The following is a 13,466-nucleotide window of genomic DNA, read 5'->3' on the forward strand; positions in this document are numbered from 1 at the left end:
ACACACTGTTTTCTCAGGGTCTTTTCGGGTGGCCCATCCTGGCATTCAAGGCCCTGCCCCTCTTCTTCCTTCTCCTGCCTCCTGGCCTGCCAAGAAGTTGGACGTCTCACCACCAAGACCCACCCCAGGGAGACAAGGAGAGACAGAGGGGGACAGTGAGGAACTGGGAGCAAGACCTCAGTGACACAGGCAGCCAAGAAAGATGGAGCCAGTAGGATTTTTGGGGGGAGGGGGGTCCATTCCCATCCTTCTGCCCCTTCCCTTCACATCTGCTCCTTGACCTCCAATGCCCTGTCCTGGGAAAGGACTGGATGTTTGTGCAAGGGGGCTTGGGGGAGGGGTCTCAGCAGTCCCAGGAGGCCAGGCTATGGGGCTGGCTGGCAGCCAGGACCCCAGTCCTCCCTCCCTCCTGCTCCATGCTGCTCGGGAGCAGGGCCTGCTCACCCCCTGGGAACCAATAAACAGGAAACAGACACCAACCTGGTGCTTGCTCCCTCAGCCTGGCCCCCACCATCACAGTCCCCCAACTGCCCTCCCATTGGCCCAGGACCTGCCCCGCCTCTCCCCAGCCCCAGAATCTCAGAACCAAGAAGTAATAATCTCAAATGAACGAACAAAATCAAGTTAAGAGGAAACCTTCTGGAAAAAAACTCAGACTCCTTCATCTTGAAACCACGAGATTCTACACTCTGAACTGGCAAACTCAAAAGCACACACTTTAAAGTGGCCACAATTCTGAGAGCTTCCAGACCTGGAGTCATGGGCTGAGGGTTCCATAAGTATTCTCTTTGGCCCTCACGGTGACTCCTTAGCATCCTCACTTTGCAGAGCAGGAAACTGAGGCTCAGAGCTGAGATGCAATGACTTGTCAGATACCACCCAGCTGTGAGTCAGAGTCAGGTCAGAGATGTCAGCCCTTATCAGTCTGACCCCAAAGCCCAGGGAACACAGACCTCAGACTCCCTGCCTTAGAGGGGCTCTCAGCCCAGAATGGTAAGCAGAGGGGACTGAGACCCACTTCACAGGCTGGTTCCAATGGGTCTGGGGCTTTGACTCTGCTCTGCTCGCAGGTTGGGGCTGGTGGTAACAAAATGGGAGGGGGAGCTGGAGAGAGGAACAAGGTCAGTGGGCATTTGGCTCCACATCACTGCCCAGTCCCTCTCCCTCCGCCCACCTCCAAAGGCCCAGGCTGCTGGGCCACCAACCCTACAGATGTAGCCAGGACCCCACCAGCCCTCCTGTTCAGAGCTTTGTCCTGCTTCATGGCTGGAAAGAGATAACGAGAATCTGAACAACTTGGAATCAGTTTCTCTTAGAATCCTAACATCTTAGCATCTTAGTCATGGGAGAGGAACTAACATTTCTTGAGGAAACCCTCTTGGCATTATTTCATTTAATCTTGACAGTAATCCTTGGCAGAGTAAAGGGGTAACACACCCATTTTATGGATTCAGAGGGGTCCGTAAATGGCTGCCCTGGGTCCCAAAGCCAGCCTGAGAAGAGAAGGGACGCGGACCATGCTCCTTACCCTCCATGCGCCATCCTTCAGGTGCCACTTCCTGGGCAGCACCTCGGCCCCTCAGGGCGTGAAGGGACCTGACAGGCCCTCTGGTCCAACCCAGCACCAGGGTCGTCGATCCCCAACATGAAGCTCCCAGCACATGGGAATAGGGAGATCCTCGCCATCTGCCCCGAGTCAGCCCAGGACAGCCCAGCAGAGATGTGATTCCCACCCCCACCCTAGATCCCCCTCTTCTCTCTTTGCCCTGGCTCTAAACTCTCCTGCCAACTGCTCTTCTTGGGAGCTGCTTTATCCCAATTTTTAGCCAGCCACCCTAGAAGCCAAGCCCATCCACATGGGACCCACTGGCTCTTCTGTCCCTCTCTCACCAGAGCAGGGCTCGGCCACCCTCTGGACCCCACCCACATCAGAGGGCTAAGACCCTTGCTGAGAACTGACAAGCAGGGATGGATGATGTCCAAGCTTTCCCTGTGTGTCCCTATTGCCCATCAAGGGGCTCAACAATTGCTGAATGAATGAAAAAAATGACAAATGATCAGGGAAAGAAATGAATGCAGGATAAAAGCAGTGGGCCTGCGTCCACCAGGTCTACCCTGTGCCAGCATCTACCCTGGGCTCTGGCTTCCAGGAGCCGATAGCCTGACCCCTCTGCTCACTTGTCACAGGCAGAATAATGGCCCCCAAAGACGTCCACATCCTAATACACCTGTGAGTATGCTATCCTACATGGCAAAAAGGACTTTGCAGATGTGAGTAAAGATTTTGAGATGGGAAGATTATCCTGGATGATTCAAGTGGGCCTAGAGTAATCACAAGGGTCCTTATAAAAGGGAGGCAGGAGGTTTGGTTTAGCGTGAGAGAGAGATCTGAAGATGCTACACTGCCGGCTTTGAGAATGGAGGAAGGGGCCAAGGGCCAAGAAGTGCCAGCAGCCACCAGACCTGGAAAAGGCAAGGAAACAGGTTTTTCCCTAAAACCTCCAGAAGGAATGCAGCCCTGCTAACATCTTAATTTTATCCCAGTGAAACCCATTTTTTCTGACCTCCGGCACTGTAAGATAACGTTTGTATTAAGTCACTAAGCGTTATAATTTGCTACAGCAGCAATAGGAAACTAATACACCACCTACCTGCCAGCCTAGACCCTGGTATTAGCTCGTGTGCCTCCCACCTCAGGTACCTCTGGAGACTCCCCTCTCCCTCTCTCCCTGCCCAGGGAGTGTCTCAGAGCCCCGTGACTTCCCCAAGCCCCAGAGGAAGTGTTAACATCCCAGCAGCAGCAGCATCAACACTTCTGTGCACAGGCTCCAGAGTGAGCCCCACAGCTCACAAGTGTGGGGAGAGGCCCCCCTCTATGTGTGTGGAGGGGTGCAGAGCAGCAGCTGGTCGTAGGGAAAAGGGCCCTGGGGGCCAGGACTGGGTGAGTCCCAGCCCCGGGTGAGTCCCAGCCCCACTCTGAGCCTCAGTCTCCTCAGTGGCCTAAGGGGGCTGTGAGCCCCCCACCGGCATTTCAGTCTACAAGTTGGGATCCTACTAAGGACAGCTGTTGCCTCTCCCAGCAGGAGAGGAGGTTTTTCCTGGTGCCCAAGAACATGGAGGAATCCATGGCTCTGAGAGGGGAAGGGTCTTACTTAAGGCCACACAGCAGGAAAATGGAGAGGCTAAGGCTGGAACCTACGTCTCCTGACCCCTAGTGCAGACCTCCATGTGTCATACCAAGTCATCCCTTGTGAGCCCCATAGCTACTGGAGGGGCTCAAATATCCTGTCTGGGGCCCTAGGCCCCTGCATGTCATGGGCTGGGGCCCACTCACAGCTCAGAGCGTGGCAGCCTGGCAGTCTTCCTCTGCCTCTGTCCACCCCTGGAATGCCTCAGAGGCCTGGGGGTGGGTAATGGCCGGGGGAGTTGCATGAAGGATCAACTCCCATGGTGGGGGGCATGTCTCTAATAAGCTCCTGCTTCCCAAGGGACCCAGGGCCCCCATTTCAGGGCCTGCCAGTAAGGCGCCAGGCTGCCTGGGCACATTTCCCAATAAGTACGCCAGAGCTGTGAGCCTTTCTGGGAAACATAGGCTCCCCCTTCCCCCGCCCTACTACCAGCATCCCTGCCAACTCTGCTCAGTGGGAACTCTGCGGGGACAATGTATGGCCTAGGAGTCAGGACACCTTGGGCCAAATTCTATACTTGAGACACAGTGCCTTGGGTAAGCCTCTGTCCGCTCTGGGCCTGCTTCATCCGTATACTGGGATGCCCACCTAGCTAGAGGACCAGATGGGAGGGACAGGGCTGTCTTTGGGTGGCGTGAGCTCCCTGTCTCAGGTAACATGCAAGCTGGAGCTGACAGGTGTCACAGTGGCTGTGGAGGAGACACCAGTGGGATAAGGCACTGTCACTTGCCTCACTGGGGCCCTGGGAACCTCCATCCTCCTAGCCTTTGAGTCACACCAACAGAGGTCTGCAGGGGGCAGCTAGTGCAGCGTAAAGCTCCAGTCTACCCTGGGGGTTTTGTCAATCTCCCCTCCTCACTCTGAGTGACCCATCACACACTGCCCGGGCATAGGAGCTGTAGTAGCTCTTTGTTCACCTTGAATGCTGGAGTCCAGGCCCTCACAAAGCCCTCTGGGCTGCAGCAGAAATCCACCACCCTACTGCCTCTGCCCCAGCCCAAGCCACCATCATCTCTTGTCCAGATTATTCCAGTGGCCTCCTGATCAGCCTCCCTGACCCACCCCCCCACGGCCTCTGCAATCTACCCCCACAGAGTAGCCAGAGCAGACTTGTGAAAGCCTAAGTCAGATTAGGTCACTGCTCTACTCAGAACCTTCCAACAGTGCCTGCCCCAACTCACCTCAAGTAAACACGGAAGACCTCCTATTGGTCTATGAAATCTACCTCATCTGGCCCCAACCCATTTCCACCCTCCCTTAATTCTGACCTCATCGCCTACTTAACTTCATCCACACAGTCCTCTTGACTTCTACCTCAAGGCCTTTGCACTTGCTGTTCCTCTCTTCACCTCACAGATAGCCACCTGTCTTGCTCCCTCCAGGCCTCTGGTCGAATCTCACCTCCTCAGAGAGACTTTCTCAGATCTCTTAATCTAATAGAGTACCCCCTCCCTGTCATTCTCTAGTCCCTTATCCTGGTTTCTTTTGTTCCCCAGCCCCCATCTCTCCCTGTAGCACAATGTAGCCATTTACAGATAGATCCCCTCACTAGTCTGGAAACTCCATGAGGTCAGGCCTTTGTTTTGCTTGCTGTTGTATCCCAGGGCCTTGGGGAGTGCCTGAGTGTCTAGGGGTTCAGTAAATATTTGCTAAATGGATGAATGCATTGCCTTATCCAGGCTCACCCAAGTCTCTGAAACAAACTCCTAGGGCACACAACTTAACATATTCTTTCCCACCTACCAGCCTCTGGCCAAGCTGTGCCCTCCTCCTAGAACCCCTCCCTCTCTTCTCTGGATATTCAAATTCTCCCAGTTTTCAAAGCCAAGCTCCAGACAGAGGCTCCTTCAGGAAGCCTCTCCTGCCAGCCCCCAGGCCACTCCCTCAACATCCTAGAGCCCCTTCCAGGCTGCTACTAGATCCTGAATTCTCTGAGTGTTTCGGCTCCCCAGGCAGCCTGGGGATGCCTCCACCCCACTGTGGGGCAGCATGTGCAGCCTGAAAGATCACAGATGGGCGGGAAGGAAGCAGGAGGGGCAAGTTCCTACACTGGGAGCCTCCCAGCCTCCCAAACCCAGCTGGTCCTGGAAATGTGGGGCTGGAAAACGTCAGACTCAACTCTGGCCCATCCCCCAACTCTGCCCTGTGGTGAGGGGAGGACGACCCATTCCTGGGCCGCAATCCCCCAGTAGCCCAGGGCGCTTAGGAAGGAGTGGGTGGGGGCAGGGAATAAACAGAGGAAAGGGGCAGCCCTGTGCCTGTCCTCCCCCTCCCGCCCTCCTCCTGCTGCGTGACAAGACATTTAATTATAGATATTTGGTACCACTCAGAATTCCAAATGTCCTGATCGCCTCCTCTCCCCAGTTTCCATGGAAAAATCAGAGCAAAGAGCCACGGAGGGAAAGGAGAGAATCCCCACCCCTGTGGGTTCCCTGCCAAGGAGACACAGTGAAGAAAGGTGACAAAGAGCTGCAGCCTGGCGCTCCTCTGCAAGGCAGGGAGCTGGCTGGGCAAGCTGGGGATGGGAGCCATGTCTGCTGGGGGCAGGGGGTGGGGGCAAGTTCAGGGTGGTGCATGGACCTCGCTGTGCCCTGCCATACTATGGGACCTTAAAGTCGGCATTCTCCTTTCTGAGTCTTGAAGTTCTTCCCACCGCAAACATGGGCTCCAGTGAATTAAATAACTACCGTGAAAGTGTTCAGACAGGGGTGTGCAGGTGATGCCCCCCATACCCCCTGACCCTGCCCCATTACTCAGACGGTAGGCCAATTCCACCAAGAAACAGGGACCCTTTGGGCCTCTTCGTCTCTAAGACAATGACATTCTAGGATTCAGTGGGAATCTGAGTCTGCAGTTCTAAGAATTCAGCCTTGTGAGATTCTCACAGCTTTCATTTTTGAAGAATGAAACATTCAGAGTGTCTGGCATATAGTAAGCACTTAATAAATGTTAGCCACTCTTACGGCTATTTCAATATGCTAAAGTTCTCCGAGTCCATCCATCTGATTCGGAGACATAAGTCACTTCCTATTTCTGGACTGGAGTTGTCACTTCTGTCACACGGGTATCAGGTACCTGAGGGCAGAAGGTTAGATCATGAGACTTGGGATGAAGAGTCGCTGATCATCTAGGCCACCGTGGGCCTAAGTGGAAATGACAAGGGCTGTGGGAGGGAGCAGGGCCGGGAGGCTCCACAGCTGGGCCTCCTCCCCCTAGCACATCCGTTCATGGAAAGCGAACATGAGTTACCCTCATTCCCTGGGCTCCTAGGTTCTTACAGCTGATGCAGAGAGCTGCCTTTCTCTCCCTTCCGGCCACACCGACTCCTCCTGTTTCCTTGACCACGCTGCAGGCTGAGTCTCTACTACAGAGCTTCAGTGATGACCAGGCAAAGACCACCCACTGTACAGATGGGAAAACCGAGGCCCAAGATGACTCTGTCCAGGTCTCAGGGCAAGTCAGAGGCTAAGCCAGGTCTGGAACCAGGCTTCCTGCTCCCAACAGAGAGGCAGCACCACACAGAGGGCAAATACAGGTTTTGGGGTGGGAGAGACCTGACTCTGAGGGACTTCCTGCAGCCCAGGGGTGGGTCAGGGACCCCCTCTGTCCCCGGGGCCTTTCCTGCCAGCCCCCTGGCTGGGCTCACACTGGTTTCTGCCTCATCAGCAAAGCATGACAGACTCTTCCCTTCTTATTCTGGAGCTCACACCACACCATCTCCACCCACAGGCCAGGGAGCGTGACTGGAGCCCTGGGCCTGAAACAAGGGAACATTGTCTCCTCCATGAAGGCCAGAAGGAGGACTGGACAGCTGCTCCCCATCCTCCTGGAGCCAGAAAGAAAGGGACAGCAGGAGGGATTCAGGCTAGCAGAAGGAAGAACTTCCAGGCTTTATGAGTGGGTGGGGAATTAGGGGATGGTGAATCTCTTCTGAATTGACTGAAGTCCACCAGGTTATACTGAGGCCCAGAATGCCCAGCCCTGTGCTCAGAAATCAGTAGGGGGCAGGGAGGAGGGGCCAAGGCTGCTCACTGAGAAGCAGCTGAGGCAGTGGACCCTGTTTTTTTCCCTCTCCTGCCCCCAGGGAGGACATGATCACACCACCCACTCACAGTACACAAGCCTGCCAGGCAGAGACCATTAATCCCATTTTACAGAAGGGGAAGGTGAGGCATAAAGCAGGGACGTGACTGATCTTCCTAGGCCACACAAGGATCTGGAGCCAGGGCTCAAACCCTGTTCTTCCAATGACAGACTCACCAGTTCTCTCCCCTAAGGGGTAAGAGGGGATAGCGAGCTGGGCCTGGAGAGATAGGAGGACTGGAGTGAGCAAAGGCTTGGAGGCTGGAGAGAGCCTCCATTGAGGGCAGGGAGAAACCTGTGTTATGGGCAGGTATGTCCCACCTCACACCCCCTAGGGGCAGCCGGGGTGGGGGGCTGAGATCCCTGTCCCACGTGATCCCTGAGGATCACGTGGGACGGGGAGACAATGTGATGAGAGTAGACCAGGAGCCAATTCTGCAAGAACTCCCACCTCCTCTCTGGGTCTCAATGCCTCTTCTTAGGAACAGTCCCCCTCCCCCCCCGTCTCCCCGAGTCCCTTGGTTCACCCCTGCTCTCTCCCAGAGGAGATAATTATAAGGGAAAAGCACCTGGGGGTGGGGTCCCTGGCAGGAGCTGCCCCTGCTGTCACCCTCCCCCACCCCCACATTCCAAAGACATCTGGCACTGGAGTTAGGGGCACCTGAGCCGCCCTACCAGGCTCTCAGAAAGAAGGACAGGTCCAAAATGTCCCCTCTCCCCACTCCCTGCCTACTGACTCTGCAGCCTCTGTGAGAGACACCAGAGCCAGGACCGGGGAACTAGAGACAGCAGAGAGAAACAAAGAGAGAGAGAGTTTAGAGGGGCCGTGAGAGCACTGAGAACCGGCAGTTACCAAAGTAGTCCAGGGTTTAGGGTTTCCAGGCTCCTCACTCTGGCAGGGAACACAGTGGGAGCACAGGCCATGGCTGAAATAACCCCAGGCCATCTCCACTCTAAGCCCAAAGTCCAGAGCCTCAAATCTAGCTTCCAGCTGGGATGCCACGGCACCACACTGCTGAGAACCCATCTGAACCCACAGCCCAAACTCCAGGGACAGCTGAAGACAGAAGGAAGAAGTGGAGGCCGAGAGCCTCTCCCCGAGAGCGAGTCCCCCAGGGGCCTGGGGTCTGACAGGGGAAGGAGGAAGCATCTCAGAGTCACCAGGAAGGGGCTGGGGTGGGGAGAAGATGCAAGCCGGCAGGATGGGGGACCAGAGAGGCAGCCCTGCCTGTGGGGGCCAGAACCACTCCCAACCTCTCTCAAGGCCCCTCTCTGCTGAACTTCAGCAGCTCCTCCCTGACCCTGCTCTCCCTTGGAGGTACCCATTCTAACTGGAGGAGGCTTTAGCAGATTTCAGGCCCAAGAGTGTCCCAGTTCTAACCCGTGGACTCCCCACAAATCCGTGCAGCACAGCTGGAAGGAGATATAGGCACCACCTTGTCCACAACCCCTCTGGTTTTACAGATGGGGAGGTTGGGTCACATAGAATAGCCAGGGCTGCCAATGTACTTTACGGAGCCCGCTCCACTACTCCATCAAGTAATGCCTTGTACCTCTCCAATTCTCCCAGGCCCAGGTTCAGACCCAGATTTTGATCTGACACAAGAAAGCCACATGAGTAATGGCAAACCCATGTCAACTGTGGGCCCCTGAGCCAAACATCCTACAAGGGGTTTGGCCAATAAGGCAGCAAGGCTCTTGAGAAAGTTCCGTCACCCTCACATCTCCTTATGTATTGATAACAAAAAACCAGATAGGAATCTTTAAAACCAGTCCCTGAAAAACATCTAAAGGACCTGATTAGAACCCTTTGTAATTATCACCCAGAATACCTTAGAGCAGATAAGAACCTCTGACATTAGTACCAGCAAAGCCTGAAGCCTCTGGGGCCTGAGAAGACAGGAGCCTTGTGTCATTAATACTCTTAAAACTGCCTGGGCACTTCCAGAGCCAGAGAATCTCCCTCAGACCTGGGCACCTGCCCAATGAGCACACTCAGAGACTCCTGCATAAGTCATTGTCCCTGGCCCTCCTTCGGCCCCACCCCAAAGGCCCCCCACAAAGACTCACCACTTGTGGCTTGCTGCAACACTTGCTGGCTGGAGCAGGCTCCTCTGGAGCCCGGACTGTCTCAGGGGGCTTGGCCTCGGCAGAGGGCGGTGCAATCGGAGTCAAGCAGGGCATATCCACTGGCACTGGGGCAGGGACCTCACTGGAGTGGAGGGTCAGCACGTACTGCTTAGTGACATCCTCAAGACATGGTGCCTGCAACGTGGGGTGGGCTTGGGCAGGGAAGCCCATGGGCTCTGGTACAGCCACAGGGGGGCCAATGGAAGTCGGTGGCTCAGGCATCATGATAGGCGTGAAGGTGGAGGGCACACTGGCATGACGAACGTGTTTGGAGGAGGGTCGGGCCCGAGACAGGCTGCCAGCCTGGTCCTGATTGCCCTCCTCTCTTGGTAGCTCCTGATGACTGCTCCGAGCTGGGCGCTTCTTGGAACCACGGCGGATGAGCCGTGGGGACAGAACATCAGCCAGTTTTGGGTCAAGGTGGAAGTCACGGTGGGCAGTGGAGGAAGCAGGCGGGGCCTCAGGTAGGGCCCTCTCAGACTGTGCCCGGCCCCTGGTAGGACTGGGCTCTTCTGGTTCTGCCCGCCGCTCTGTGAGGATGGGCTCACTGCTGGACGGAGGCAGCATGGGCTCGACCTCTCTGATGGGCTCCCCTCCAGGGCCCTCGAATCCAGGCCCAGCCAGCTCCCCACGGCGGCTGGGGTCACTCAGAGATTTCTTCTTGGGGGCTTTGCCAGCAACCCTGTCATCCACCACACACCCTAAGGCACCAGGGCCCTGAACAATGCTCTGAATAACCTCTTGGTATCCCTTGCTCTCTTCACTGCCCACAGACCAGTCACTGTGGCCGCTGGTCAAGCCCTCGTCCACAGCTGGGGCTGCCGGAAGCCCTGTCTTGGGGCTCAGCGAGCCCAGGAGGTTGCTATCCACGGAGAACCCAGAGGGCTCCTCAGAGGTGGCAGCCCGGTGGCGCTGTGGAATTGGGTCACTCAGAGATCGGTAGGCCTCACCTGCCTCCCCATTGCTCAGTTCAGTCCCACCAGGGCCTGAAGGTGGGACTTTGCGCCTCCGGCGGAGGGCACCTGGTGTGGGAGGGGTATCAGAGGACACCAGGGCCCACCCTCCCAGACTGTCTTCAGCCCCAGGGCCATGGTGGTTGGTCTGGGCTGAGGATGAGGAAAGGGGTCGCCACACCCCTGCGGTATCCAGGCTGCAAAATGCTGAAACAGGAGGCTCAGGGTCTGCCCCAATGCCCTCATCTGTCAGACTAGACTCAGGGCCGGAGAGCTCTTCCTGGGACCGCTGCCCTCGGATCACGTCTCCTACCCAGTCAGGACTTCCAGGGAGGACATCACTTCCATCATCCTCCTGGGCACCCATGCGCTGGATCTTCTCAAAAACCTGACGGGCCTCTTGAACATACTGATCCTGGACGACGAGGGGCAGTGGGTCCTCCTCGGCACCTGGGCCTGCCAGCAGGAGTTCAGACGAGCTGGGCTTCAGGGTACTGGTGCGGAGTAGGCGGCGGGCCATGGGCTTCTCAGAGCAGGTAAATGACTTTGCCCTTCGAAGAGTGGCCGTCAACTCCTTCAGTGTGGGGCGGGTGCCAGAGGATGCTGGGGCTGGGGAGGGCATGGGCTCAAGTTGCCCCACAGAGCCACCTGCTGATGGTGAATCTCTGCCATCTAAAGGGCCGCTCCCAAGGTCCTCATGTCGCCCACCAGGCTTTCGGACTCTCAGCTCTGAAAGGTCTGAACGCAGGAAACTGAGTAGTGTCAGGGTCTCTGAGGCAATATCTGGATTCGACAAGGACTTCCGTTGCCGGCTCTTGTCCAGTTCCAATCCTCCATCCCTCAACGCTCTCGTGGTGCCCACAGGCCCCTTGGTGCGGGTTCGAGCCTGGGGCCTTAGAAGCCCTTCCCCAGCTCCAAAGCTAGGGGAGCGATACACGCCCCAGCTCCCAGAGCCCCGGCTAGCCCACAGGTCCTCATCTTTGAGAGTCTCTGTGCTGGAATAACGGCTGCTACCACGGGAGCCTGCTGGGCTGGCCAGGTACGTGGGAAAGCTCACCTTGGCCACGCGGAAAGTTCCCCCCACAGTGTCTGACAAGGGCCGAAGTCCTTCTTGGGGACCTGGTCCACAAGGAGGAGAGCCAGCACCCCACTCCTGGGGTCCTTCCTCGGTAGGGACTCTTGGAGATGTTGGGGGATCGGGGCTCCTGGCTCCCCTGGCCGAGTCCATGCTGCCCAGATTTAACCCATAACTGTCGGGCCTACAGTCCTTATCCAAGAGGGAGCTTCTAGGCCTGGCCCCCGGCCTTCCTCCCCAGCAGTGGCCGCCCTCACCGTCTTGGTCCTCGTCACTACCTGAGGAGTGGCCGCCGTGGTAGGCCGGACTCTGCGCCCCGGGCTGCGGCGGCGGCGGGCCCTCCTCTTCCTCCTCGCTGGAGCTGGCAGTCCGACTGCTGCTGACAGGATAGGAGGAAACGATGGAGGAGGAGGAGGAGCGGGAGGCCCGGGCCCAGGCCTGCGGTTGGGAGAAGCTATGCCAAGAATGTAAACCATCCGCCGGACGCTGCGCTCGCTCCTGTTGCTGCTGCCGCCGCCTCCTCCCCTCGGTCCCTGGGCCCGGCAGCGGCCGCGCCGAACGCAGGCCCGCCAGGGGGAAGCACGTCCGAGGAGGAGGCGTCGGTGGCTGCCGGGGTTCCCGGGTCGTGGGGTCCCACGCGGCACCGTCGGGGCTGGGCGTCCCCAAAGCCTCAGAGTCGGCACTGGGCCGCCTGGATCCAGGGCCACCGAAGAGCTTGCGCATCTCGGTGACGCTGGGCCAGGCCCCGCGCGCGGCTCCCTCCGCCGCTTCTTCCGCGGCCCCGGGGGAAACGCCCCCGTCTCGGGCCCCAGTGGCGTTGTCGTCCAGATGCTGCGCGTCGAAGCGCCGGGAGAGCTGGCGCACCGACGGCGAGAGGCTACGGAGCGGGCGCGGCTGCGCGGGGGCGGCCGGGGGCCCAGACGCCAGCTTGGACACGCGCCGGGAGGGCTGGCCCGCGACGTCCGAGACCGGCCGGCACGAGGCGCGGCGCCGCAGCCCGGAGGCGTCCGTTGCCTCCTCCCTCGGCCGTGGCCCGCCGCTCCAGCGCTCCAGCAGCTTGAACGAGACGCTGCGATAAAGCTGGGGCCGGGGCACCCCGTCCGCCATGGTGGCGGCACTCACTCTGGGGGGGCTGGCCTCGGGGAGCCGCGGCCAACCCCCCCTGCGCCCCCGCCCCAAAGGAGCGCAGCGGCCGGGGTCCGAAGGCCTGGGTCCTGCAGCCGCAGTGCGAGGCGGTTAGCGGGGAAAGGGTGCAGGGACCGGAGCACGGGTTTATCTGCTGCGGCTCAAGTTTCTGCGCCCGCGGGCCGCATCGGCTCCATCCCGCGCGACCCCTCCCGCCTCAGAGTCGACTCCCGGGCCCAGCCCCCGCCTCGCCCGGTGCGACCCGGAGCATCGCGGCCCGACCCGGTACTGGCTGGATCCCAGCGCTCCGTTCCTCGGCTCTGCGCCCGCCCGCCAGCCGGCCTGCCTGCCTCCCTTCGCGCTCCCGCTCCGGCTCCCGCTTCCTCCCTCTAGGCTGCCTGCTCCTCGCTCCCTTTTGTTGCAAATAAACTTTGTGGCGGAGGAAAGGGGGTGGGGGGCGGGGCCTCGCGCCCAAAAGAGGGGGGCGCGCTCTAGTCTGGGAATCGGGAGTGAGGGGGAGGGGAGGGAATCGGGGAGGAGCGGAAGGAGAAATAAGACTGCTTGAGCACAGGCTGAGTGAAGCGACCCTCCAGATGAGCCCCTCGGGAGCTCAGCGGGCAGAGCTGACCCCCATCCCCCCAGCACTCGCTGCAACACGCACACTCTTGAGTGTGGTCGGCTCCGCAGGCGTACAGTCGGGGTGGCACACCCTCTGCATTCGGGCGGAAACGCCTCCTGACCAAGGGACCCCAACATGGCAACCTCGGACCCACAAACTCTCGTACACAACACCGACACTCAGGTACAAACAGAAACACTCTCCCAGCCGAGAGACTCGCCTCCAGGGGGAGCGGTGCGCACCGCAGACCAACCCGGGCGCTTGCAGCTCCCTGTCCTGCCCCTTCACCCCGC

General features: G+C 58.6%; 1 protein-coding gene across 2 annotated transcripts in view; it reads right to left on the reverse strand.

Moving 5' to 3' along the window:
• Positions 1–12,961, reverse strand: part of ARHGEF17 (Rho guanine nucleotide exchange factor 17) — a 57,620-nt gene extending 44,659 nt beyond the window's left edge. For both annotated transcript variants that reach the window (XM_060103051.1, XM_060103050.1), the window contains exon 1: positions 9,342–12,961. In XM_060103051.1, the coding sequence (XP_059959034.1) occupies positions 9,342–12,536 (3,195 nt within the window). In that variant the 5' untranslated portion in view covers positions 12,537–12,961. The remainder of the gene's footprint in view (positions 1–9,341) is intronic.
• Positions 12,962–13,466: the final 505 nt, after the last annotated feature.

The sequence above is a fragment of the Mesoplodon densirostris genome, chromosome 7 (assembly GCF_025265405.1).
Source record: "Mesoplodon densirostris isolate mMesDen1 chromosome 7, mMesDen1 primary haplotype, whole genome shotgun sequence".
NCBI lineage: Eukaryota > Metazoa > Chordata > Mammalia > Artiodactyla > Ziphiidae > Mesoplodon > Mesoplodon densirostris.